This window comes from Sapajus apella, unplaced genomic scaffold, assembly GCF_009761245.1.
Source record: "Sapajus apella isolate SASKATOON/1434 unplaced genomic scaffold, GSC_monkey_1.0 scaffold12, whole genome shotgun sequence".
Classification (NCBI taxonomy): Eukaryota; Metazoa; Chordata; class Mammalia; order Primates; family Cebidae; genus Sapajus; species Sapajus apella.
This window is the reverse complement of record NW_022436952.1, coordinates 28006742-28031918: the sequence shown is the minus strand read 5'-3', so window position 1 is coordinate 28031918 and position 25177 is coordinate 28006742. Positions and strand designations below refer to the sequence as shown.

The window sequence follows — 25177 nt, the reverse complement described above, 5'->3', positions numbered from 1 at the left end:
TCAGGTGATCCACCCACCTCAGCTTCCCAAAGTGCTAGGATTACAAGCGTGACCACCACACCTGGCTGATCAAAATGCTTTTATATAAATGGGGAAGTATATTCAATGAATTTTGCCATATTTATGTCATGTATGTGTACATGTGTATATACTTATTTTCTGCTCATGTAAGAATGAGTTGCAAATACAATTCCACTGCATGCTTAAAATATCTCAGCATGCATCTCCTGAAAATAAGGACATTCTCTTACATGAGAATAATAGTGCATTCATAATGCACTATTAATGAATATAATAAAATTAATAATATTCAAAAGGATAGCATAATCAAACATGAATATATATATATATATATATATATTTTTAAAACAGGAAAAATAATTACTTGATCTGGGTTACTTTTTCCACCTTAAATCTTGATATGAAAATCATCTACTCCAACTTCTCACCTTGAAAAAAATCCAGTGAAAGACAAAAGTTCCAATCCCTTATACAAAATGTCCATTCCAGGACTGATAACTCTATTTAAAAATAAATAAGGCCAAGGATGGTGGCTCATGCCTATAATTTCAGCACTTTGGGAGGCCAAGGCAGGAGGATTGCTTGAGCTCAGGAGTTTGAGAACAGCCTTGACAACATGGCAAGACCCCATCTCTTATAAAAAGAAAAAATAATAAACAAAAGTCTCACACTGCTCTACTGCCAGCTTTCCTACAACTTGTACCAATAGGTCTTGGTAGCTTCTACAAAAAGAATTGGTAAACATTTTCTATAAAGGGCCAGACAGTAAATAGTTTAGGTTTGCAGGCCATATGGTCTCTGTCACAATCACTCAACTATGCTATTACAATGAAAGCAGTCATAACGTAAACAAATAGTTATGACTGCATTCTAACATTTTATTTACAAAAACAGTCAGTGAGATTAGACTATAGTTTGCCACCCTTGTGCTAGAGAAATACCAAACTAGTAGTTGCTTCTTCTATATAACAGTAAAAACTATTTATTCTAAAATACTGCAATTAATTCCCCCCCTTGATTAATCCAATTACCAATTCTGCCAAGCACTCCTTACAAGTTACTTGGTTTCTAAGAAATCTATCATACCAGTCTCTAAAAACACTAGTTTGTCAAACTCCTCATAAAACTTGATTACATCCAAAACTGATTTCCAAATGTTGAGTGACCAACACATAACAGGAATGCTACAATTCCCCATCATCTAGTTTATTAATATAACCAAAGTCTATATAATTAATATAACCAAAGTCTATGCCATAGATATAAGCTCATATTAAGTTTGCAATGATCTGATAATTTCAGATCTTTACTGCACGTATTTGCTTATTGTACAACCCAAACACAGGATATAAGATACATCCTTTCAAATCTATACCCTGTGGATTTCTGCCCAAGTTTCTAACCTGTTAAAATCATCTTAAAGCTTGGTTTTAATTATCTACCTATTAGATATTAAGATACTTTCCAGAAAAATCTAATTGTGACGTCAGTATTTTCATTCAATATCATTATTAAAAATGTTTATTGGGAAAGAGCTAAGTTCAGCACAATACCAGTAAAACCTTCATCTAGGCTACACTGAACAATTAATTAATAGTTTTTTTAGACTGGGCTATTTGGCAACTATACTCAGCAGTACTGTCATCTACAGACTACTTTTTTTATTCACAAAGATATGAAATTCAGTACTGTTAAATATTGTGCTGAAAATAAAAGACATTAGGTTAACTTTCAATAAATTCTTGTGGAGCACCCATTATGTGGATGATCCTGTCCTCAAACTGAAAAGGAAATGGCTTACAATGACACAGTCGGCCAGGCATGGTGGCACATGCATGTAATCCCAACTACTCAGAAGGCTGAGACACGAGAATCGCTTGAACCCGGGAGGCGGAGGTTGCAGTGAGTTGAGATTGTGCCACTTCATTCCAGCCTGGGTGACAGGGTGAGATCCTGTCTAAAAAAAAAAAAAAAAAAAAAAAAAACCCCAAACACAACAACAAAAAATGGCATATTCATTGTGAGCTTTTAAAATTCATACTCATTAATCATCATTAAATTTTCTGAAACCATTTTTCAATAAACTGTACTGGAGTTTGCTAGCAATCAATGTCAAGCTTACCAGGCAGTTGTTACTAGACCCTGCCCTTTTTACTAAACAAAAAACATCAAGACATTTGCCTTTCTCACAATTTTCTAATAACCTATTCTGCATAATTTCTAACAGATGACCTACAAAGACTCTGACACTAAATTTGCAAGTTCTTTCAGTACCATGGAAATAATGTCTAAACACTCAAGACAAAATCATTTATGGTGGTTAGGTTTTCTCTCATTATTTCCTAACCCATCTTAGTCATCAATTCCTTCTTATTCAGACTTGTTCTTGCATTTTCAGTTTTAAAAATCATTCTTCCTGATGGAAGAGAAAGGGAAAGCAAAGCAATAATTGAGAAGCTCCATTTTCTTTCTGTCATCTATGAATACTATTCCATCTATCCCAAACACTGGGTCTACCACTCCTTATTCTATATACAACTTTTTTAAAAGGAAGTCTTTTTTTGTTTTGTTTCTAGCATTTTGAAACAAAATTTTGCGATTTTTAGTACACTATGGATTTTTAGACTTAAGATGGAAAAATAACTCAATGCAGATGACATTAAGTAATTATTGTTCCTATTCTTCTAATATGTACTCATTCTTAGTTAGAGGTTGCTCTGCTATCCTTTATATACTATGATTCAATGTCAAGCTTACTGAGCAGCTATTTCCAAAAACGGCCCTTTTTCCCAAATGAAAAAAATCAAGACATTATTTTAAAAACTGGGTTCATCTGAAAGTTTTCGATTTGGCTATTTAGGTTTCTGTTAGTCAGTCAGTCAGTTATTTTGAGACGGAGTCTCGCTCTGTCACCCAGGGTGGAGTACAGTGGTGCGATCTTGGTTCACTGCAATCTCCACCTCCTGGGTTCAAGCAATTCTTCTGCCTCAGCCTCCTGAGCAGCTGGGATAACAGGCACACACCACTTCGCCAGGCTAATTTTTATATTTTTAGTAAAGACGAGGTTTCACCATATTGGCCAGGCTAATCTCAAACTCCTGACCTTGTGATCCGCCTGCCTAATTCTCCCAAAGTGCTAGGATTACAGGCATGAGCCACCACACTCAGCTGGATTTCTTTAAATGGCTCTTTCCTTCTTTCTCATTGGTATAGTTTATTGATAGTCAGAATTTCATGTATGACATGCTTTTCTCTTTCTAGTATCTACATATTCTCATTCAGAAAATCTCTAGTCTAATGATAACTATCCAAAATATTTTGAAATTGGCAAATCGGCTTTCCGAGAGTATACAATGAGCATTTGTGTTTGGTTTATTTTGAGACAGTTTTGCTCTTGTCACTCAGGCTGGAGTGCAATGGAGCGATCTCAGCTCACTGAAACCTCCACCTCCCAGGTTCAAGCAATTCTCCTGCCTCAGCCCCCTGAGTAGCTGGGAACTACAGATAAGCACCAAACATGCCCAGCTAATTTTGTATTTTTAGTAGGGACGGGGTTTCACCATGTTGGCCAGGGTGGTCTTGAACTCCTGACCTCAGGTAATCCACCCACTTTGGCCTCCCAAAATGCTGGGATTACAGGCGTGAGCCATAGCACCTGGCCTACAATATATACTTGGATGCACCTAATAATCGCATACTATGAATTTAACGACTGCACAGTTACCATCCCCCAAAATTCCTTAAAACTTTTACCTTCTCAGGCAATTAAGACCAAAATAAAGAACAAGATATGCTTTTTCCCATTACTGCCTCTACCATGTATGATATGAAATTTCTATCTACAACAATATTCTATCACATACCAATCAATTATATAGTTTAACATTTGACTAATTTAACTATTCTAAAGGATAGAACTGTTCTTCTATCCTTTACTTCATGTGTCTGAACCTTGTTTCCCTAATATAACTTAAGCTTAGTGAAAGCAAAAAACTACAGAGATATACTGTCTTTCATGGTATATAGTATAATGCTGGCCATACAAAAAAAGCAAAAAACAAAAACAAAAACAAACAAACAAAAAACAAAACCCTCCACTTTCTGACTGTATACCCTTTTTTCTTTTTTTTGAGACAGAGTCTTGCTCTGTTGCCCAGGCTGGAGTGCAGTGGTGTGATCTCAGCACATTGCAGCCTCTGCCTCCCGGGTTCAAGTGATTCTTGTGCCTCAGCCTCCTGAGTAGCTGGGACTACAATTTTGTGCCACAATGCCCAGCTAATTTTTACATTTTTAGTAGTGACAGGGTTTCAACATGTTGGCCAGGCTGGTCTCAAACTCCTGGCCTCAAGGGATCTGCCCACCTTGGCCTCCCAAAGTGCTGGGATTACAAGCATGAGCCACCGCACCCAGCTCCTTTCTTTTGAGACAGGAGTGTGGTGGTACAATCACAGCTCACTGCAACCTCTACCTCCTAGGCTCCAGTGATCTTCCCATCTCAGCCTCCAAATATCTGTGACTCAAACATGCACCATATCATACTTTTTTTTAATTTTTGTAGAAATGAGGTCTCACTATGTTGCCCAGGCTGGTCTCAAACTCCTGGGCTCAAGCAATCCTACCACCTTGGCCACCCAAAATGCTGAGATTACAGGCATGAGCCATTATGCCCAGCTCATTATATGCCTTTCATTAGAAATAAACAGTGGTCATTCAGCGATCCAAATAAACATCAGCACAGCCCCCCAACCCTGCCACTAAGCCAAGGGTAAACATAAACAAGAGATCCGACTAAAGCAATGCAAGGAAGTCTTTTGTGTTAGTTTAGTTAAAAAGCATCCAGTATGAAAACCAACCTCTAAAAGAGGTTAGCCTCAACTCTCAGGGATATATGAGTCAAATACTTCAAAATAATTTTTGAGTCAGTAACTTGGCTCCACACTAACAAATTTTTCATTTTTTCTAGTTGTCTACATACCTTATGACATCGTGTATGGCAAGGCACTTTAAGGTCAGAACTACAGATGTCAAACTAGTTCTCTTAATTTCAGGGATCACATGGTCAGGCATACACTGGTTCCAAAAATCTTTACTATAGATCCGAAAGCATTTTCCCGAAGAAGTCCTGCCAGCTCGGCCACTTCGCTGTAATGCCTCGCTCCTACAGAAGGAAAAAAACCCAAAAAGTCCCCAGGATGTTCTGTGGGTTTCTCAGATAATTTACTTTCTCTCCCCCTACCAGCTAGAAATTACCTAATCAGGTGTTCTTTGAATAAAAAGATTTGACATAGAGACTTACTTTGAAATTGGAACCACCTCCAGGATGTCCAACCCTAATCTGGGGTTGTGATTTAACTGTTTCACGAAGCCACCATCTACCACATATCTAAAAAGAATCAAAGCAATTTAAGTTTCTGGAAAATAAAAAAAGACCTGTTAATTTTTAACCACTTTGGTTTCTCCTTTCCTAGCAAACCAGCAAGTACACAATGCCTATTATGTTAAGTCAAAAACTTCAAAGTCAAGAAATCAGAATCCTCATATGTTGCTGCTGGGAATGTAAAATGGTTCAGCCAAAGTGGAAAATTTTTGGCGGGGGGTCCTCAAAAAGTTAAACACAAAATTACCATATGATCCAGCAATTCCATTTCTAAGTGTACACCCAAAAGAACTGAGAACAAGTACTCAAACAAATACTAATAGATGTTCATATCAGCACTATGAAAAATAGCCGTAAGGTAAAAACACCTAAATGCCCATTAACCATTAATCGATGAAGGGATGAACAAACTGCTTTGCGTATACATATATAGTATATATACACACACATACATAGACACACACAATGGTATGTATGTGTGCACACACACACACACACACACACACACACACACACACACACAATGCAGTATTATTTAGCCACAAAAAAGAATGAAGTACTGATACATGCTACAATGTGGATGAACCTCAAAAATATTATGCTAATTGAAAGAAAGCAAACACAAGAGGCCACATATTCTATGATTCCATGTATATAAAATATCCAGAACAGAAAATACATACTGCTTCCTGCTGACACATCTAAAGAATTAAAAAGAATAAAAGAAAATACATATACAAACAAAAAGCAAGACCGGTAGATGCCAGGGGCTGAGGTGGAGAGGGGAATGTGGAGAACCTGCCTAATAGGTATGGGGTTTTATTTTCAGGTAATGAAATATTTTAGAACTAAGTAGAAGCAGTGGTTGTACAATACTGTAAATGTACTAAGTACTACTTAATTGTTCATTTTGAAATGATTAATTTTATGTGAATTTTGTCTCAATTAAAAAAAAATACAAACTTGAAAGTCAGCTTCAGACCATTTTAACAGATTCAGAATCTAATTTCAACTAGCCCTTAACATGCCATTTTAAGCCAATTAAATGGTGAACAATTCAGGTAAGAAACCAAAGTAGGATAGCAGTAGCAAGACAACATTTGGAAACATGCTATTTAATGGCTTTTGCCTGCGCAGGAAACAGAAAATTACAGAGGTTAATTTACCCAGGAGAGCACTCTCTTAATCCCTTAGTGAAACCATTATTTTTAAAGTAACAGAGAAAAGCAAAGGAAATTAGACTTCCTCTCAGACCTGGGTGATCATTTGACCCAGGAGAAACACATAGGATCTTTGCGATCCAGGTTCAGCCTTCCTGTGGCAGACAATCAGACTTTAAGATATAAAATATATTGAGTAAAAGATAAATATCCCAGTCTTAAAGAACTTCACATTAATTATCAGTCCAGACTTAAAATTTCCTAGTATCTCCTTACTATATTTACCAAAAAAATTTGAGAGAACTATTTATTACATCTAAAAAAAGTAAGGGACCTGAATCAGTTAATTTTCACAAAAAGATAAAAAGTGAGAGACAGTATATCCAGATAAACAATGGATACATAAACTTGCTCTACCAAATGAGGCTGCAAGAATCAGATCATCTAAGGTGTATGCTTGTAATGGCAGTACAGAAAAATAGGTTTTGGCTTCCTATTTAGTGAAACTTATGAAGCACTATATACAATCTACATAATCTTAAATTTGGAAAGAGGAAGCTTCAAGTTGCCAAGTAGTTAAAAAGTGTGAACAGCCAAGTACAGTGACTCATGTCTGTAGTCCCAGCTGCCTAGGAGGCTGAGGTAGGAGGATCGCTTGATCCCCATTCAAGGCTGTAGTGTGCAATGACTGTGCACCTGTGAACAGCCACTATACTCTAGCCTCAGCAATATAAGGAGACCCTTGTCTCTAAAACAAAAAGTGTGAATAGGAATATAGTATATACCTCCTATACCATTTCCTGCTCAAAGCAATCAATAATTACAAAATAGGTGATTACATGTTAAGAACGTTAAAAAGTAGGAGAGAATGGAATTAGTGGAGGGCACAGAAAAGCAAACTCAGCAGTAATGTTTAGCTAATGTTTAGTAATGATAGGTTTCTTTGACTTTAAGAGAAATTTCAAAAGTTATACCTGATTCCATCTATTGTCAAAGATGTTGCAGAAATATTGGTGGATATGACACATTTTCTAATTCCAGGTGGAGGTGGCAAAAATATTCTCCTCTGTTGATCTAAAGTATATGTAAAAACAAAATACCAATTTACAACATTCATCTGTCAAACTCAAGTTTTGAAGAACTAAATTTTTCATTAAAAGTCATGCTTCTTTACCTCTTTAAGAATCTTGAATTCAAAATACGATAGCAAAAACTGTTTTGTTTTGTTTTTTTTTACATTTCACTGTTAAGATTTCTAAATCCGTGTAATCACAGGTCATTACTGCTAAAACAAAACAAAACAAACCAACAAAAACCTGCAGTAGGCTGGGCTAGGCTCATTCCTGTAATCCCAGCACTCTGGGAAGCCAAGGTGGGCAGATCACTTGAGGCTGGAAGTCTGAGACCGGCCTGACCAACATGGAGAAACCCTGTCTACTAAACATACAAAAATTATCTGGGTGTGGTGGTGCGTGCCTGTAATCCCAGCTACTCAGGAGGCTGAGGCAGGAGAATCACTTAAACCACAGAGGTGGAGGTTGCGGTGAGCTGAGATGGCACCATTGCACTCCAGCCTGGGCAAAAAGAGCGAAGCTCCATCTCAAAAAAAACAAAAACCAAAAAAACCTACAGTAATGTCCTCTACTGCCCTCTGAAGATACGTAAAAACTGTGGACTCTCTCTCCATTAAAAGTCAGGAGTTCGAGACCAGCCTGACCAACACAGTGAAACCCCCATCTCTACTACAAATACAAAATTAGCCAGGCCTGGTGGCACGCATCTGTAATTCCTTCTCAGGAGGCTGAGGCAGGAGAATCGCTTGAACCCAGGAGGTGAAGGTTGCTGTGAGCTGAGATTGCACCACTGTACTTCAGCCTGGGCAACGGATCAAGACACCATCTCAAAAAAAAAAACGGCATGTATGTACATGCACAAAAAGTTTTCAAATAATTTTAAGGTATTCAGAGACTCTCTGAAGCTCATTCACGGACTCCAGATTAAGAACGTGTCTCTCCTTAAAGATTGATTAGCAAAGTGGTTTTTATTGAGGGGGTCTGCCTAATCCACAACTACTTCTTAAAAGAAGTAATACCACACTCATTTCCACCACCCACAAATCCTAAAGAGTGGGCCCCAGCAGCTATGCTTATAGTGTGGTACCTTGTTCCTCCAACATAGTTTATGGCACAAGGGATAAGCATTTCCTCCAAGCTGAGCCAATTTGACTCTCTGATGAATTTCAAATAAGGTGCAAGAGATATTCAGTTTGATTAGGCTAGTCTCTTGTGAAGAGAAAAAAATGTGTGAACCACAGAGAAAAAACTAATGTACCCGGAAAAGAGACAGCTAGCCTAAGGTGAAAAAAGAATGAATCAGCCATGACAGTTGACGAGAGGGTATTTCTAGGCTTCTGGCACTTTCCAGGCCTTAAGAGACAGGACTGTGAAATAAGTAAAAAGACGAGTTGAGCCAGACTTGCTTTTCCACTAGGTTCAGCAGAAAACAGGGCAAGAAAGTTAAGAATGTTTGCAAGGAAATTATTGCAATATGAGGGAAAGGAGTAAGTGAAGGCTGGTAAAACACAAGTTTCAATGCATTCTGAAAATTGTTGAATTAGCAACAGTGAGTAAGTTGGGAGAAACAGGAAGTAATCATCAAGAGGGCAGATGTTTACAATGTCAGAAATCATGGTGATGACAAATACTAGGATGTAAGCATCTGAATGGGTCACTGAGGTAGGATATGTCAGTGATATCCAAAAATCAGAAGGAATCATTTCAAGGAATACACAAGCCAATCTATTGGAATATGAAAAGAAATTCTTAGCATTTCTATTCATATTTTTCATAGAATCCTTTTAAACCTTTTATATGATTGCTTTTTGTTTTTCTTCTGAAACAGAGTCTCACTGTTGCTTAAGCTGAAGTGTAGTGGCACAATCTTGGCCCACCACAACCTCCACCTCCCCGGTTCAAGAGATCCTCCTGCCTCAGCCTCCCAAGTAGCTGGGACTATAGGTGTGTGCCACCACACCCAGGTAATTTTTTTATTTTTAGTAGAGATGGAGTTTCACCATGTTGGCCAGGCTGGTGTCGAACTCCTGACCTCAAGTGATCCACCCACTTCAGCCTCCCAAACTGCTGGGATTACAGGCATGAGTCACCACACCCGGCCTGTTGCTATTTTATATGTATGAGTATAGCAATACATACATATACTTTAGCTAAATATTTTATAAATGCATGATTGCCATTTGATTTCCATAAGATATGTTCATATTCATTTAGAAAATTCATTTTTCTACATGAGCATCCTCAAGTTATTTTCTTTTCAGCAGCCAAGAAAATCTTTAAAAAATTAAGTTTTAAAAAACATGTTTTAAAAGAAAATCTTACAAAGATCTACGTATTTTCAACATATAAACCAGACCAAAGTTGAACTATCGCAAGGAAGAAAACGAGTGGCACAGATGAGCAGTTTTAAAATCATGAAACTGGGCTGGGTGCAGTGGCTCACTGCCTGTTAATCCCAGCACTTTGGAAGGCTGAGGCGGGCAGATCACATGAGATCAGAAGTTCAATTCCAGCCTGGCCAACATGGTGAAACCCCACCTCTACTAAAAATACAAAAATTAGCTGGGCCTGGGGACGCATGCTTGTAATCCCAGCTACTCAGGAGGCTGAGGAAGGAGAATTGCTGGAACCCAGGAGGTGGAGGTTGCAGTGAGCCAAGATCATGTCACTGTACTCCAGCCTGAGTGACAGAGACTCCATCTCAATCAATCAATCAATCAAATAAATCATGGAACTAGGCCAACCATCTCAGTGTATATATTTAAAAAATTAAAAGTCAGCTGGGCGCCGTGGCTCACGCCTGTAATCCCAGTACTTTGGGAGGCTAAGGAGGGTGGATCGCCTGACGCCAGGAGTTTGTAACTAGCATGACCAACATAGTGAAACCCCGTCTCTACTAAAAAATACAAAAAAGTTAGCTGAGCGTGGTGGCGGGTGCCTGTAATCCCAGCTACTCGGGAGACTAAGGCAGGAGAATCACTTGAACCCAGGAGTCAGAGTTTGCAGTGAGCCAAGATCATGCCATCCCACTCCAACCTGGGCAACAAGAGTGAGACTCTGTTTCAAAAAAAAAAATTAAAAGTCAGAGAGCTCAAGTACTAGCTCAAAATTTACACATAGGCAAATTTAAAACAAAGTAATGTTGCTATTTTTTAGATCACTCTGAAATTAATTTTTTAAGAAGAAATGCTAGAAAGGTCACTTATAAAAGGTATCTGTAGATAAGTTTTTATATAAATCCAAAAATAATTCTGAAAAACCTATTTCTTTCAGAGCTGAAGAATCTGGTGAAAAACATAAGTTCAAATTATTTTTTAGGTATTTCTTATATTTAGCTCATTTCCTCGAGATAGATAAAATGGGTAGTATATTACCTTATAGTTCAAATTACATGTTTACACATTTACTTATTACCTATCTACTCTGCTATTATACAATCCTGCTCCAAAAGGACAGGCACATTTCCAATACTTAGATCAATGCCAGGGTTATAGTAATTGTTCAATAATTAGTTGTAAAATAAATTGATAAATTTCTATTATATAACTGATACATTAAGATCCTTCTACCTTTAAAATCACACTTTATCCTAAAATTTTACATAAATTAGAAATGTCCTTTCTGAACACAGTTATCCATAATCAAGTCTGTTCTTCAATCAAATCTATTTCAGAAAGTCCCTAAGTTGTTTAGTCCTCAATTCAAGCAAAATTTCAGATTCATACCATTTTATTTACAATAATTAATTTAAAAGTCCTGGAACTGCTGTCACAGTTGTTTCACATTTTACATTTCGCCCACACATTTTACCACCATGTTCCACAGTTACACACACATGCCAGTTTAATGTTTATAAAGGGATGGAAAAAAGTTAAATACTTATATTCCTAGAGCAAGTACTCATTCTCTAGGAAAGAAAGGGAAAATACCTCATTAAGACACAGCAGTTCTCGGCCAGGGACGGTGGCTCACATCTGTAATCCTAGACTTTGGGAGGCCAAGGAGGGCAGATCATGAGGTCAGATGTTTAAGACCAGCTTGACCAACATGGTGAAACCTCATCTCTACTAAAAATACAAAAATTGGGTGTGGTGGTGCATGTCTCTAATCCCAGCTACTCAGGAGGCTGAGGCAGGAGAATCACTTGAATTGGGGAGGCAGAGGTTGCAGTGAGCCAAGATCACACCACTGCACTCTAGCCTGAGTGATAGAGCAAGACTTAAGTCTCAAAAAACAAAAAAAAAACCCAAAAAACCAAAAAACAACAAAAAAAAAACCTGATAACCTCCATTCCTGATTTTCCTACCTATGAAAGATTATGATACTCCTTACCCCACCTATCCCAGGACCTAATAAAGTACTAGGATATTATTAATAAGGAAGGAAAATAATTGGCACAGGGGCAGAAAAATGTTCCAAAGTCTACCAAGAAGTAAAGATATTGAAGAACGACCTCTCAATACTCTTTATGAATGCTCCTAAGACACATGTGATGTATGTTAAAGCCAACCAAACCTTCCTCCTAGAATTCCTTATCTCTAATTTCCCCAAAAAAGAACCCAACACAGAGATATGCTTGTTTGTGTATATGTGAATAAAAGGAACTTAAAACAATAAACTTTAAAACTGTCAAAGGGGGAGAAACAGCCTCTAGAAGAGAACAAAGTACATTGGTCAGCTCAAATTCTGCCCCACCCTGAGATGTCCTTTAGGTAAGTCAAAGATACCTCAAGAATTTTCACTAACACAGCTCAAAATCAAACTCCTGACACAGAAAAAGGCTTGAGATGCTAAGTAAATGTAGCTGAAAAAGATAATGGGACTAGAAGGAAACTAAAAAATATGGAAGACAGACAATTCAACATAAGAATAATTAGTGTCCCTGAAAACTGACAAATAGGATATAAGCTATATTCAAAGATATAACACAAGATAATTTCCCTGAAATAGAGTTAAATCTGCAGATCAAAAGAGCACATCAGAAATGTTCACCATCATGTATGTGGTTGTGATAGTTACACAGGCATATGCATTGTCAAAATTTAATCAAGTATATGCCTAAAACACATACTTCTTGTATATAAATTATATCTCAATGAAATTGATTTTTAAAAAGAGCACATCAAATTACAGAAAATGTTAATATAAAACATTCAACACACCAAAAAACCTAATTGAAACTACTGAACTTTGAGGATAAAGACAGAAATTTTCAGGCAATCAGACAGAAAAGGCAAATCACTTACAGGGAAGGCAAAAAATAGTAATCATCAGGCTGGCCTCAGACTTCTCTGCAGCAACATTCAATGCCAGAAGACAACTGAACAACGTCTACAAAGTTCTAAGTAAAAGAAAGTGTGACCCAAGAACACAAAACCCAACCAAGATGTAGTTCAAGTATAAAGACAAAGGTCAGACACTACCAAACATAAAAGAACTAAAAAAAAGAAAAAAAAAAATACAGCACTCAATGGCCCTTGTATTTAAAAAAAATTAACAAAATCCAGCCAATCTAAAATGAACAAAAAATTAACTTAGGAATGGGAGAACCATGGTAAAAGGATAGATGATGAAAACTGAATCAATCTGAATGACAGAAAAATAAGTAACCAAAATCAGAAGGGAGGACATAGGAAATTTCATTTTTCAAATCAAGGAGTTAACATATAAAATCTTTTTTTTTTGAGATGGAGTCTTGCTCTGTTACCCAGGCTCACTGCAACCTCTACCTCCCGAGTTCAAGCAATTCTCCTGGCTCAGACTCTCTAGTAGCTGGGACTACAGGTATGTGCCACACCGCCTAGCTAATTTTCATATATATATATATTATTTTTTAGTAGAGAAAGGATTGTACGATGTTGACCAGGCTGGTTGGTATCAAATTCCTGGCCTCAAGAGATCCTCCTACCTCAGCCTCCCAAAGTGCTGGGATTATAGGTATGAGCATTCACACCCGGCCAACAGATAAAACCTCTAATAAAATACAGGCTAAAAGCAGTAACTTCAACTGAATATTTTTCACCTCTTTAATCTTAAAAGCAATCTTTTATAAAATATTATCTCATGTGGTAAAAAAAGATTTACTTGAAGTTTAATAATTCCTTCAAGTAAAATCAAGTTAAAAGTAAATGCTTTTTAAAAGAGAAACTAATAGTATCATCTCACTTTTAGAAAGTATTTCTATCAACTTGTCTACCCATTTACCCTTCTGTTAATATATATGTACCCATACACACACACAGATGTTTGAATGTTTTCCTAAAATTAGTTATTTCAGATGGAAAAACTTGAGGTGATTTCTTTTTACCTTGTAATTCTGTACACTGCTTGAATTATTTATAATAAAATAGTATCATTTTTCCTCAATCAAGTAATGTTTCTTAAATAAGTGGAAGCAAATATGCTAAGACACCAACTGTGTTAATTCTGCACAGTGGGAACTGTTTTTCTGTACTTTTCTATACTTTTTAAGTTTTTGCAAAGGTAAAAAAGGAAAACATAAAATCATATAAAACATAATCTCATTTTTTTCTTAAAAAAATAAAACTAGGGCTGGGCACAGTGGCTCATGCCTGTAATCCCAGCACTTAGGGAGGCTGAGGCAGGCGGATCACCTGAAGTCAGGAGTTCAAGACCAGTCTGACCAACATGGAGAAACCCCATCTCTACTAAAAATACAAAACTAACCAGGCGTGGTGGTGCAAGCCTGTCATCCCAGCTACCCAAGAGGCTGAGGCAGGAGAATGGCCTGAACCTGAGAGGCGGAGGTTGCAGTGAGCCGAGATCGTGCCATTAGGAGTTGCCATTTGCTTGGATTAATGATCTGGGATGATATGATGCATAGACCAGAGAGCCCAGTGACAAAACCCAGGAAATTCAGCACCAAGGAGTGAGACTCAACCAGAAAGGCTCTTATGAATTATGTGTGGAAATGACAAGTGAGTCTTAGAAGCCAACCTCTCCAAAACAAAAAATTCTAAGAAAACAGCAAGCTAAGGATGAAACTTGAAGAATCAGTCATTTATACCTGATGGGGAGACCAAGGAACAGGGAGCTGGCAACAGCCTCAGAGAAAGAGTATTCAGGAGAACTAGAGAATTACATATTATCCCAGTGGACAGCATTTCAGGAAGGATACTATCATTTGTATCACGAAATCAAAATATAAACAAATAGAAAAAAGCAGTGAGATTTGAGAAATAAGTTATTAGCAACCTTTATTAGTGTAAAAATCAAACTTCACTTAAATAAGATGCAATAGAAGATTCAGAACATAATTTTCAATGTGGCAGTAAAAAAGAATGAAATTATTCTGTATAGAAAAATATATGTGTATGTATATATTTAGTTAATGGTTAATGACAAAGTAAACATAATGGGTTTTGAATTTATCAGTTACAAAGTAAATTATGAAAGGGTCAATGAACAAAATCTCGAGAAACACTGAGAACCTTAAATATCCAATAATGGTTCTAAGAATTTCCCTGAAGATGTAAAAATCTAAAATAGAGATCTATGCTAGAAGGAACTAATATCATTATAAAAGAGATTTCCAAAGTAGCACATCTATGGTTCTTTACTGATACATATATTTAAAAACTTTGTTGACATAGGGATAGGAATCACCCACTCAACAAAAGCTGTTAATACACATACACAGAAAATATAAAAACATTCAAATGCAAATTCCAAGTTCAAAGAGGAGACTAAGGTTAATTTTCCTTTAGTTTTACAAGTTAAATTCCATAATAAAACAGTTTTACAAAACAAATTCTAAATCTCATTCAACAGTATTTACTAGGCCAGGCGCAGTGGCTCAAGCCTGTAATCCCAGCACTTTGGGAGGCCGAGGCGGGTGGATCACGAGGTCAAGAGATCAAGACCATCCTGGTCAACATGGTGAAACCCCGTCTCTACTAAAAATACAAAAAATTAGCTGGGCATGGTGGGACATGCCTGTAATCCCAGCTACTCAGGAGGCTGAGGCAGGAGAATTGCCCGAACCCAGGAGGTGGAGGTTGAGGTGAGCTGAGATCGGGTCATTGCACTCCGGGCAAAAAAAGAAAAACCCCCTCCCAAAAAAAAAAAAAAAAAAACCAGTATTTACTAGAACCAAAATGTGAACTCAAGAGTTTGCATTTGCTCTTAGAATTCACAAAAGAACAGGATGATTCTTGAAAAGCAGACAAAGCTATGGCTACTTAAAAGGAAAATTATCCACGGCCGGGTGTGGTGGCTCACATCTATAATCCCAGCACTTTGGGAGGCAGAGGCAGGCAGACCATCTGAGGTCGCAAGTTTGAGACCAGCCTAGCCAACATGGCAAAACCCTGTCTCTACTAAAAAAAAAAAAAAAAGTACAATAATTAGCCAGGCATGGTGGCGAGCTCCTGTAATCTCAGCTACTTGGGAGGCTGAGGCAGGAGAATCGCTTGAACCCAGGAGGCAGAGTTTGCAGTGAGCCGAGATCGTGCCACCACACTTCGGCCTGGGCAACAAGAGCAAGACTCTGTCTCAAAAAAAAAAAAAAAAAAAGGAAAATGATTCACTGTGTTTAGACTTAGACATACCTGTGTATATACAATTTCTAAAATTCTGTGGCAGTGGCAAATTAGGTTTGACTTACAGTAATACCAGCAAGAAACTACTATCCTCATTTCAAAGAACTCTCGCCAATATTTTTGTTTTGCTGGGAGAATCAATACTCTAAACGATACTAAGGGCGATAACCAAGGCTCTTACCTGTTGTCATAGATCCATAACATGGCAATATTAACAAGCCATCAAGGGTGGTATCTTGAACGTCATAATCATAATCAACAGACTCTGCCATCTGAAAAAGTAACTCACAGCTTTTTTCTATTTCAAATTGGCCTAAAATGGGAAGAAAAAAATAACTTCAGCAACTGTACAAAAAAATAAATTTTAAGAAGAAAATGTCAAGATTAAAATTAATTTTGCCTAAAATTTACTGTAAATCTCTCATTTAATGTAAAGGAGATGAACACATAAGCTGTCCCATATTTCAACAATAAAATTTGAAGTAGAAGAAACATCAGTTTCTAAGGAACTTAAATCTCTAAAAGAATAAAAACATTTATCATCTTCAAGCTTTTCATCCTGTTAGCACAGTATTTGAGAAGACTTACTAAACTGTTAACATAGAAAACAAGCTAGTCCAGGTGCTGCTGCATTTGGGTAAAATACGTAAGTAATCTCTTTGCCAAAAGGCAAAGACTGTTACAATTCCTCACTTCTGACACTAGTACAAGGCAGAGAAAAAGGTAAACAAAGAAACTACTAATTCCTATTAGGTGGGTGCTGCTACTTGAAAAGTTATACCACTAGTCTGCGATTTAACTATTTTATTTTTGATCTCCAAAAATGCCACACGCTTGTCTATGACACATGGATTCTACACTTTATGTATTGCTATCTATCACACAGTACAATGCCGCCACCCAAAGACGAAGCTGGTGAGATATCCTTTGAAATAATGTAGTTAACCCAGTCTCTTTAGTCAGGTTACAGTTCTGTATAAGAGAAACCAATAAAAATAATATTTCACTACTTAACTTCTTTCTACTAAAAGGTCAGTGTGTTTTACATATATTTACTAATGAGATTGATGTCTTTGATATTTGACATATGTGTGTATATATATACACGATGTTTTTGACATAAAAATATATATACTATTATATCTTTGACACATGTACATATATCCTTTGACATAAATATATATACTTCTTTTTAGCAGCTGGCTTACAATTTTTATTTATCTTTTACCTAAAGTTATTCAGATAATCAAAAAAGCTAGGGCAACAGTTGAGAAGGGCACAGAATTCCCACCAGAAGTGGCACTCTATATTCCTTACTTATAAATAGTAAACATTTTTTAACCCGATACTGAATGCTCACCAGTCAGAAAAACCAAGATGTCTCCAGCCATTTCATTCAAATGGATATCCATGGTCACTTTCACAATCTAAAGCAAGAAACACAGGCATAATATGCTAGTGGAAATACGGTCATTTCCCTACCACCACTTCCCTTGCCCCACAGAAAAATTAAATTTGGTTCTTAAAAGTTCTAGGATCTGGCCGGGTGTGGTGGCTCATGCCTGTAATCCCAGCACAGTGGGAGGCCAAGGTGGGTGGATCACAAGGTCAAGAGATTGAGACCATCCTGGCAAACATCGTGAAACCCCCATCTCCACTAAAATACAAAAATTAGCTGGGTGTGGTGGTGCGCACCTGTAGTCCCAGCTACTCGGGAGGCTGAGGCAGGAGAGTTGCTTGAACCCAGGAGGCGGAGGTTGCAGTGAGCTGAAATCGCAGCACTGCACGCTAGCCTGGCGCCTGGCAACAGAGTGAGACTCTGTCTCAAAAAAAAAAAAAAAAAAAAAAAAAGAAAAGTTCTAGGACCTGTGAGAGCTGTCATTAAAAGAGAAGGGAACATGTGAATTATCAAACTACCCAATTAATAAGAATCACAGATATTAAAAAAAAAGACATTAAATGAATGCCAATTAATACCGCTTGAATATATGCAGTATTTTCTCTGTCTCGTGGGCCAATCAAATTGCAGAATTTCTCTCTGACTGGATAAAGCCTTCCAGGTATATCAAATATCGGACAATTTCCAAAGAATGCAGAGAGCTTCGCTAATTCCATAGTTGCTGACATTACCACCACTTTTAAATGCTCCTTCCTATTAGGAGACTTCTCCTGAAATAGCTTCTTCAATAAACCAAATAAGATATCCTGAAAGAAAAGTAAATTTCTATTAAGTCACAAGTATACCTAACAGCCAAACTACTTTAAATACACTGCTATTCTAACCAAGGAATTCCTATTTTAATAGACTAAAATATAAGTAAGAGCCAGGTGCGGCGGCTCACACCTGTAATCCCAGCACTTTGGGAGGCCAAGGTGGGAGGCCAGGAGGTCGAGACCTGCCAGGGAAACAAAGCAAGACACTGGCTCTACAAAAAATTTTCTTAAAAATCAGCCAGACATGGTGATGCACATCTGCAGTACTAGCAACTTGGGAGGCTGAGGCGGGAGGATCACTTGAGCCCAGGAGTTCAAGGGTGCAGTGGGCTATGATCATACTACTGCTCTCCAGCCTAGGTGACAGAAAAAGACCCTATCTCTAAAAACTTAAAAAGCAAGAGGAGACAACTCTCTATATAGTAAAAAGCTACCCAAACAAGTAAACTACTTGCTAATAAAAAAAACCAATAAATTAAAATACTCACTGTAGTTAGAGTTCTTTCATGGGCTTCATCCAAAATAATGACACTGAATTTGGTAAGATTTGGATCTCCCAGAATATGTTTCAGTAAACATCCATCAGTCATATATTTGATTGCTGTCTCCTAACATTCAAACAGCAGAGTATAGCAACTTATAGTATCACAGAAATTCACCACTGCTTCCCCAACTAAATTTTTCCTCAAAAGGTAAAAACACTTGGGTATTCTTGGACAAAGCAACAAAAATCACCAATAAGGAGATACAATAAAGTCAGAGGAAAGTGGCAAGATGATGCAATGACATTAGGTGAGCAAGTTGTAGGAAACAACAGTAAAACGAGATGTATCTTTCTGCCTCAGCCCCTATTTTACAGGTTTCAGGGAAAACGAGAAAATGGTAGGTGCATACTTTGCACCCACTCTCGTCTCTTCTCTACCCCATTGTCCTATTAAAGAATGTGTTACTGCCCAGGCACAGTGGCTCATGCCTGTAATCCCAGCACTTCAGGCGGCTGAGGCAGGCGGATCACATGAGATTGGGAGTTTGAGACCAGCCTGACCAACACGGAGAAATCTCTACTAAAAATACAAAATTAGCTGGCTGTGGTGGCACATGCCTGTAATCCCAGCTACTCGGGAGGCTGAAGCAGGAGAATCACTTGAACCCAGGAGGCAGAGGTTGCAGTGAATCAAGATCGCACCATTGTACTCCAGCCTAGGCAACAAGAAACTCCGTCTCAAAAAAAACAAAAAAAAATGTGTTACTTAGGTCAGACATAGTGGCTCAATCCTGTAATCCCAGCACTTTGGGATACTGAGACAGGCGGATAACTTGAGTCCAGGAGTTCGAGACCAGTCTGGGCAACATAGCAAAACCGCCTCTCTAATAAAAATATAAAAATTAGCCAGGTATAGTGGCACACACCTGTAGTCCCAGCTATTTGGGAGGCTGAGATGGGAGGACTGCTTGAGCCAGAGGCAGAGGTTGCAGTGAGCTGGGATTGTGTCACTGCACTCTAGCCTGGGTGACTGAGCAAGACACTATCGCCAAAATAATAAAAATGTGTTATTCAACAAGCATTAAAACAGGGTGAGAAAAAGGTCCAAAGGCTAGGTCTAACAGCAATGACATCCATAAAACAAGGGAAAGAAGAAAAAAAAAAGTCCCAAACAGTGACCACTACGAAGCCAGAACAGTATTTTGGGGAGTTATCTTGTGCCACGTTTGATGGCCATTCCTATTAGGGAACATATGTAAACCACAGATTGTTTTGTATCTGGGACAGGATAAAGAAATCCTCGGGGAATGTAAATTATAATATTCACCATTAAAAAGAAACTATTTTAAATTTGTTGGTGCCATGAATGCTTAACACTTGCTGATATTGTTAATTAAGTTGATTAATTGATTTTAATTCCATTTTCCATTGACTTCAAGAATACAAACACACAAAATAAATGAACCTTGAAAACATGCTCAGTGAAACAAGAGAGACACAAAGTACAAAATATTGTGTAATTCTACTTGTATGAGGTACCCAGAGTAGGCAGATTTGTAGAGACAGGAAAGTAGAATAGAAGTTACGGCCAGGCATGGTGGCTCACACCTGTAATCCCAGCACTTTGGGAGGCCAAGGTGGGTGGATCACGAAGTCAGGAGTTTGAGACCGGCCTGGCCAACATAGTGAAACTCCGTCTCTACTAAAAATACAAAAAATTGGCTGGGTGTGGTGGCAGGCACCTGTAATCCCAGCTACTTGAGAGGCTTAGCTAGGAGAATGGCTTGAACCCAGCAGGCGGAGGTTGCAGTGAGCTGAGATGGCACCACTGTACTCCAGCCCAGGCGACAGTGCAATACTCCGGCTCAAAAAAAAAGTTACCAGAGGCTGGGGGGGAGAAATGGGAGGTTTAATCTATTGTTTAATGGAGTTTCTGTTTGGGACGATAAAAAAAGTTCTGAACATAGAAATGGTAGTGGCTACCAAACATTGTGAACATACTTAATGGCACTGTATACCAAAATGGTAAAATGGTCAATTTTAAGTTATATATATATTTTACTACAATAAAAATTTTTAAAAACCTACAAGTCAAGAATGCTTACAGTTAAAATACATAAATAAGAGGATCCTAAGAAAATAGTCACTTATAAAATAATTAAGGAAGGAGAAAATGGGATGAATATCAGACACTTGAGAGCTAAAGCATTAACAATGGACAACAACAATAAATTCTTTAGTATATATATTGAACTTTGAAGTTAAAAATCTTCCAGAACTGTCTCCACTCTTTCTGTTAAATTCATAATATTAGCTGGGCATGGGGGCATGCTCCTGTCGTCCCAGCTACTCAAGGGCCTGAGGCAAGAGGATCACTTGAGCCCAGAAGGTAGAGGCTACAATGAGCCATGATTGTGCCACTGCACTCCAGGCTAGGCGACAGAGTGAGACCCTGTCCCGATAAGAAAAGAAACAAATATCAACAAGACTTTTGTACCTTAGAGCTGCAATCATCAAAACGAACTTGGTATCCTACTTTGGATCCCAAAGTGCATTTCATTTCTTCAGCTACTCTCTGAGCAACTGATATGGCAGCTACTTTGCGTGGCTGAGTTACACCAATCATACCATGTTGTGAAAACCCTATCAAAACCAGAGATAAAAAAACATAACATTAGCAACTGTTTATTCCTACTAGAGTTAAATTGTTTTTGGCCAATCAATACAAAACTGCTTGAATGTTTCCAAAAGAATATTATCCTGCAAATGAAAAACACACTGTGCTATCTTTGCACCATGAAAATTTAAATATTAATTTAAAATAATACATATTAATAACCACTCTACGTGTGTGTGTGTGTGTGTGTGTGTGTGTGTGTAAATATCTAGGTTCAAGTGATTCTCCTGCCTCAGCCTCCCGAGTAGCTGGGATTACAGGCATGCGCCACCATGCCCAGCTAATTTTGTATTTTTAGTAAAGACAGGGTTTCTCCATGTTGGTCAGGTGGGTCTCCAACTCCCAATCTCATGTGATCCACCTGCCTCAGCCTCCCAAAGTGCTGGGATTGCAGGCATGAGCCACTGCGCCCAGCCTCCATTCTAAATAGTACAGTAGTCCCTCCTTACCTTTGGTTTTGCTTTTCAAAGTTTCAGTTACCTACAGCCAATGGAAGTCCAAAAATATTACAGCACTTTCAGAGACAGAGAGCCCACATTCACATAACTTTTACTACAGCATATTGTCATAAATGTTCTATTTTATTGTTATTAATCCCTTACTGTGCCTAATTTATAAACTAAACTTTATCATAGTTATGCATGTATAGGAAAAAACATAGTATATACAGAGTTTGATATTATTGGTGGTTTCAGGCATTGAGTAGTCTTAGAAGGCATCCCCTAAGGATAAAAGGGGACTATTGCATATAAAATAGTGATATGTCTTAATAGATGGCAACTTAGATTTGAAGCATTAGAATAAGTTAATATATTTTTGTTATTTGTTAATGCAAATCATATCCAATATAATACTGCTCTTAACAAACTCTATGAAAGGAATAACACTTGTCAAAAGACAAAATTACAACAAATTTAGTTAAAAAATCTTAATTGGCTTTTGTGATTCCAGAATCGGAATCACATCAACCTATCGTCTCATAAAATAGAATGAGTATTTCAATGAGCTGAGCAAAGGAGGCTGATTGACAGACCGAAAAGGGCTGAGGAAAGCAGAAACAGAAAACAAAAAGCAGATTGCTCATTTCAAAGTTACTTTTTCTGTAAAAGTTAAAGCAGAGGAAACTTCTTTATTCTGGCTAAAACTGGTTGTTTTGGAATTTGGCTATTATATCTTTCTCCTCATTTCTGATTAGATGAAAAAATTCAGTTTTTAGACTTGGTGGCGTGGAACTTCAGCATGAGTAATTCCATTTTGGTTTGGTCTGTTGAGTCTAGTGCAGGAGATCAGTCCAAACCAAAGGCCTCCTATAAATTTTACTTAACATATTTTAAAGGTAACTTGTCAGTTGGCTTGTGCTGGCAAAGTCAGGAAATAAATATTTCCCTGATAATGCTCTAGAGAAAGAATCAAGAAATACTAATGTCAGCAACAGGTATCAACATACTTCTTCCCCTCAAAATTATTTCAGTATCCAATGGTTAATAGTCTACTGCTAGACAACCTTATTCTATAAAAGGGAATTAATATCTAGATGTAATTCTCCTATTTGAGATTATTATAGTAATGAAAAACGGGAAAATTTGCTATCCCAACTAACTCCTGAAACTGAAATAGACCATAAAGAAGCATAGGGGGAAGGGGATGTGGCAAGAGAAGTGGGACTATAAAATAGTGGGCAATCATGCAGTACAGATATCCTACTGGCCTTTAAAAAGAGGATATTTTTTAAATATTTCCAATATTTTTACAGAAAAAAATCACCTGCTTCATACAGATACTTTGGGAGTTGAGTTGTTTTACCACTTCCTGTATTTCCGGTAACAATAAGGAATGAATTGTCCCTCACAGCTTGAATAATCTTTTTTCTTTGTTTCTGAATAGGAAAAGTTGGAGTAGTTCCTCCCTCCTGGGACGTGCATCCTTTCTCTTCTGTAATAACCGAAAATTAAGTCAATTAAAAGACTTGTAAAGATATCTCTGGAGAACTCAATTTCTCAGGGCTGAAAACAGAAAGGCAATATAATTTTAGCGCTAGGAGGGATCATCCATGAATTCTCAGTTAAATCGCTCGTGTACCATTTGTAAGTAAGGGTTTATAAGCCCAGAACAACTTTTTGGTGAAATCCAGCAACTTGAGCATTCGTTCATGCGTAACTTAAAGTACTTTTCAAAGCAAGTATAGCTCAAGGCAACGTATACACATGCATACTTACACAGAAGCACAAAGCCCAATTTTATTTAACAATAGACCAAAAACTGGAACACAGCAGAAAATTCTCAGCTGGATTAGAAGCCACCTGTGTTTGCTTCTGATTCATGGTTCAAGTTAGGTCCCTGTTCAGAGTGACTGATATCCCAGAAGGCCAAGTGGTGGGTAACCATGGAAACTGGCTCCTGGAAACTGGCTCCCTTCATACCGTACCCAAAGGCAGGCTGGCGGCCCAACGAAGGGGGGGAGGATGAATGGGTAGAGAACAAAGGGTTTATGAGCCTGTTTAAGAACAGAATGCATTTCGGGCGTTGGGGTTCACTTTTTCGCCCCCCAATAAGGTTTTCGCCCAACTTGGATCTGGGACCGCCCCCCTCTAAGGCAAAGTGCTCATTGGACGCAAAGTTCGCCTCGGGCTTGGAAAGCTAGCAGAACGCCGCGGCTTCCTCACTACTCTTCTCAGCCTGCCACAGGCGTACTTTCATTCCCCCCTACAAACCCCCAGGCATTAACTCCCGTTGGCTTCCGTACCGTCCCGCAGACCGCACCTCTATCGGCGATGCAAACAGCCGAGGGCCGCTCTTCCTGGAGGTCTCTTGACCGCTCACCCTCCTCCTGCTGCCTTGGCGCCCTGCCCGCGACAGCGGGAAACCGGGACATAGACCTGGCCCCGAGTGGAGGCGAGCACGTCCTCCGATCTGAGGAGATGGGAGGGGAAAGGCGAGGACGCGCCCTGATGACGTAGAGCTGTTTACTTCCGTGCGTGCGACTCGTAGCAAGAGGAGGGGGAGCTGCTCGATGACGTGGCACGGGGCGGCCGGACAGGGAGCTGAAGCTCCACCCCCAGGGGTTTCCCGCCAACTGCCACATGCGCTTCGCCTTGAGAAGATGAGCCATCCCTGTGGGCCCAAGGGCCCTTGAGCAGATGAGCCATCCCCGAGGGCCTCTTTTGTTTCGCCTCTTCCGCGCCAAAGGGCGCGACGACACCTCTTTTCTCCGCCACAATGGTTGCTGCAGCCTATCCTGCCTTCACACATCTGACACGATGTGACCCTCTGCCAAGAACTGGAACCAACCCAGAGTGATGCGTTTGGCAACTCATTCTCACCTTTCCTGATCTGACATGACCTGTCCAAGGACACAGCTACTGAGTTGTGGAGCTGAAGTTTTAGTTATGTTATTTCCAAAACTTAGGTCACCTAGGCTGTTCATTTCCCTTATAGGACTCTGCATTTTCATTTATTTGCATGTTTCCTCTTCCGCCCAGCTATATTGTAAGCCCCTGACAAGAGCCGGAATATTAAAACGTCACTAAATTCAGGGCCCAGCACAGTGTGATTCAAGGTGGGCTGTCAATATTTGTTGATGTTGCTGAATGGAAGAATGAATAATTGATTT

General features: G+C 38.5%; 1 protein-coding gene across 3 annotated transcripts in view; it reads right to left on the bottom strand.

The window, feature by feature from the left end:
• DHX40 (DEAH-box helicase 40) overlaps positions 1-24581 on the bottom strand; it is a 46307-nt gene extending 21726 nt beyond the window's left edge. The window contains exons 1-10 of one of the 3 annotated variants that reach the window (XM_032280699.1): positions 24328-24581; positions 23332-23499; positions 21388-21533; positions 18895-19014; positions 18170-18397; positions 17553-17619; positions 16374-16505; positions 7533-7632; positions 5318-5404; positions 4997-5179 (exon numbers count right to left, since the gene is read on the bottom strand). In XM_032280699.1, the coding sequence (XP_032136590.1) occupies positions 4997-5179; positions 5318-5404; positions 7533-7632; positions 16374-16505; positions 17553-17619; positions 18170-18397; positions 18895-19014; positions 21388-21533; positions 23332-23499; positions 24328-24439 (1343 nt within the window). In that variant the 5' untranslated portion in view covers positions 24440-24581. Of the gene's footprint in view, positions 1-4996; positions 5180-5317; positions 5405-7532; positions 7633-16373; positions 16506-17534; positions 17620-18169; positions 18398-18894; positions 19015-21387; positions 21534-23331; positions 23500-24310 lie in introns of all 3 variants that reach the window. The other 2 variants (XM_032280700.1, XM_032280701.1) reach the window with 2 other exon arrangements.
• Positions 24582-25177: the final 596 nt, after the last annotated feature.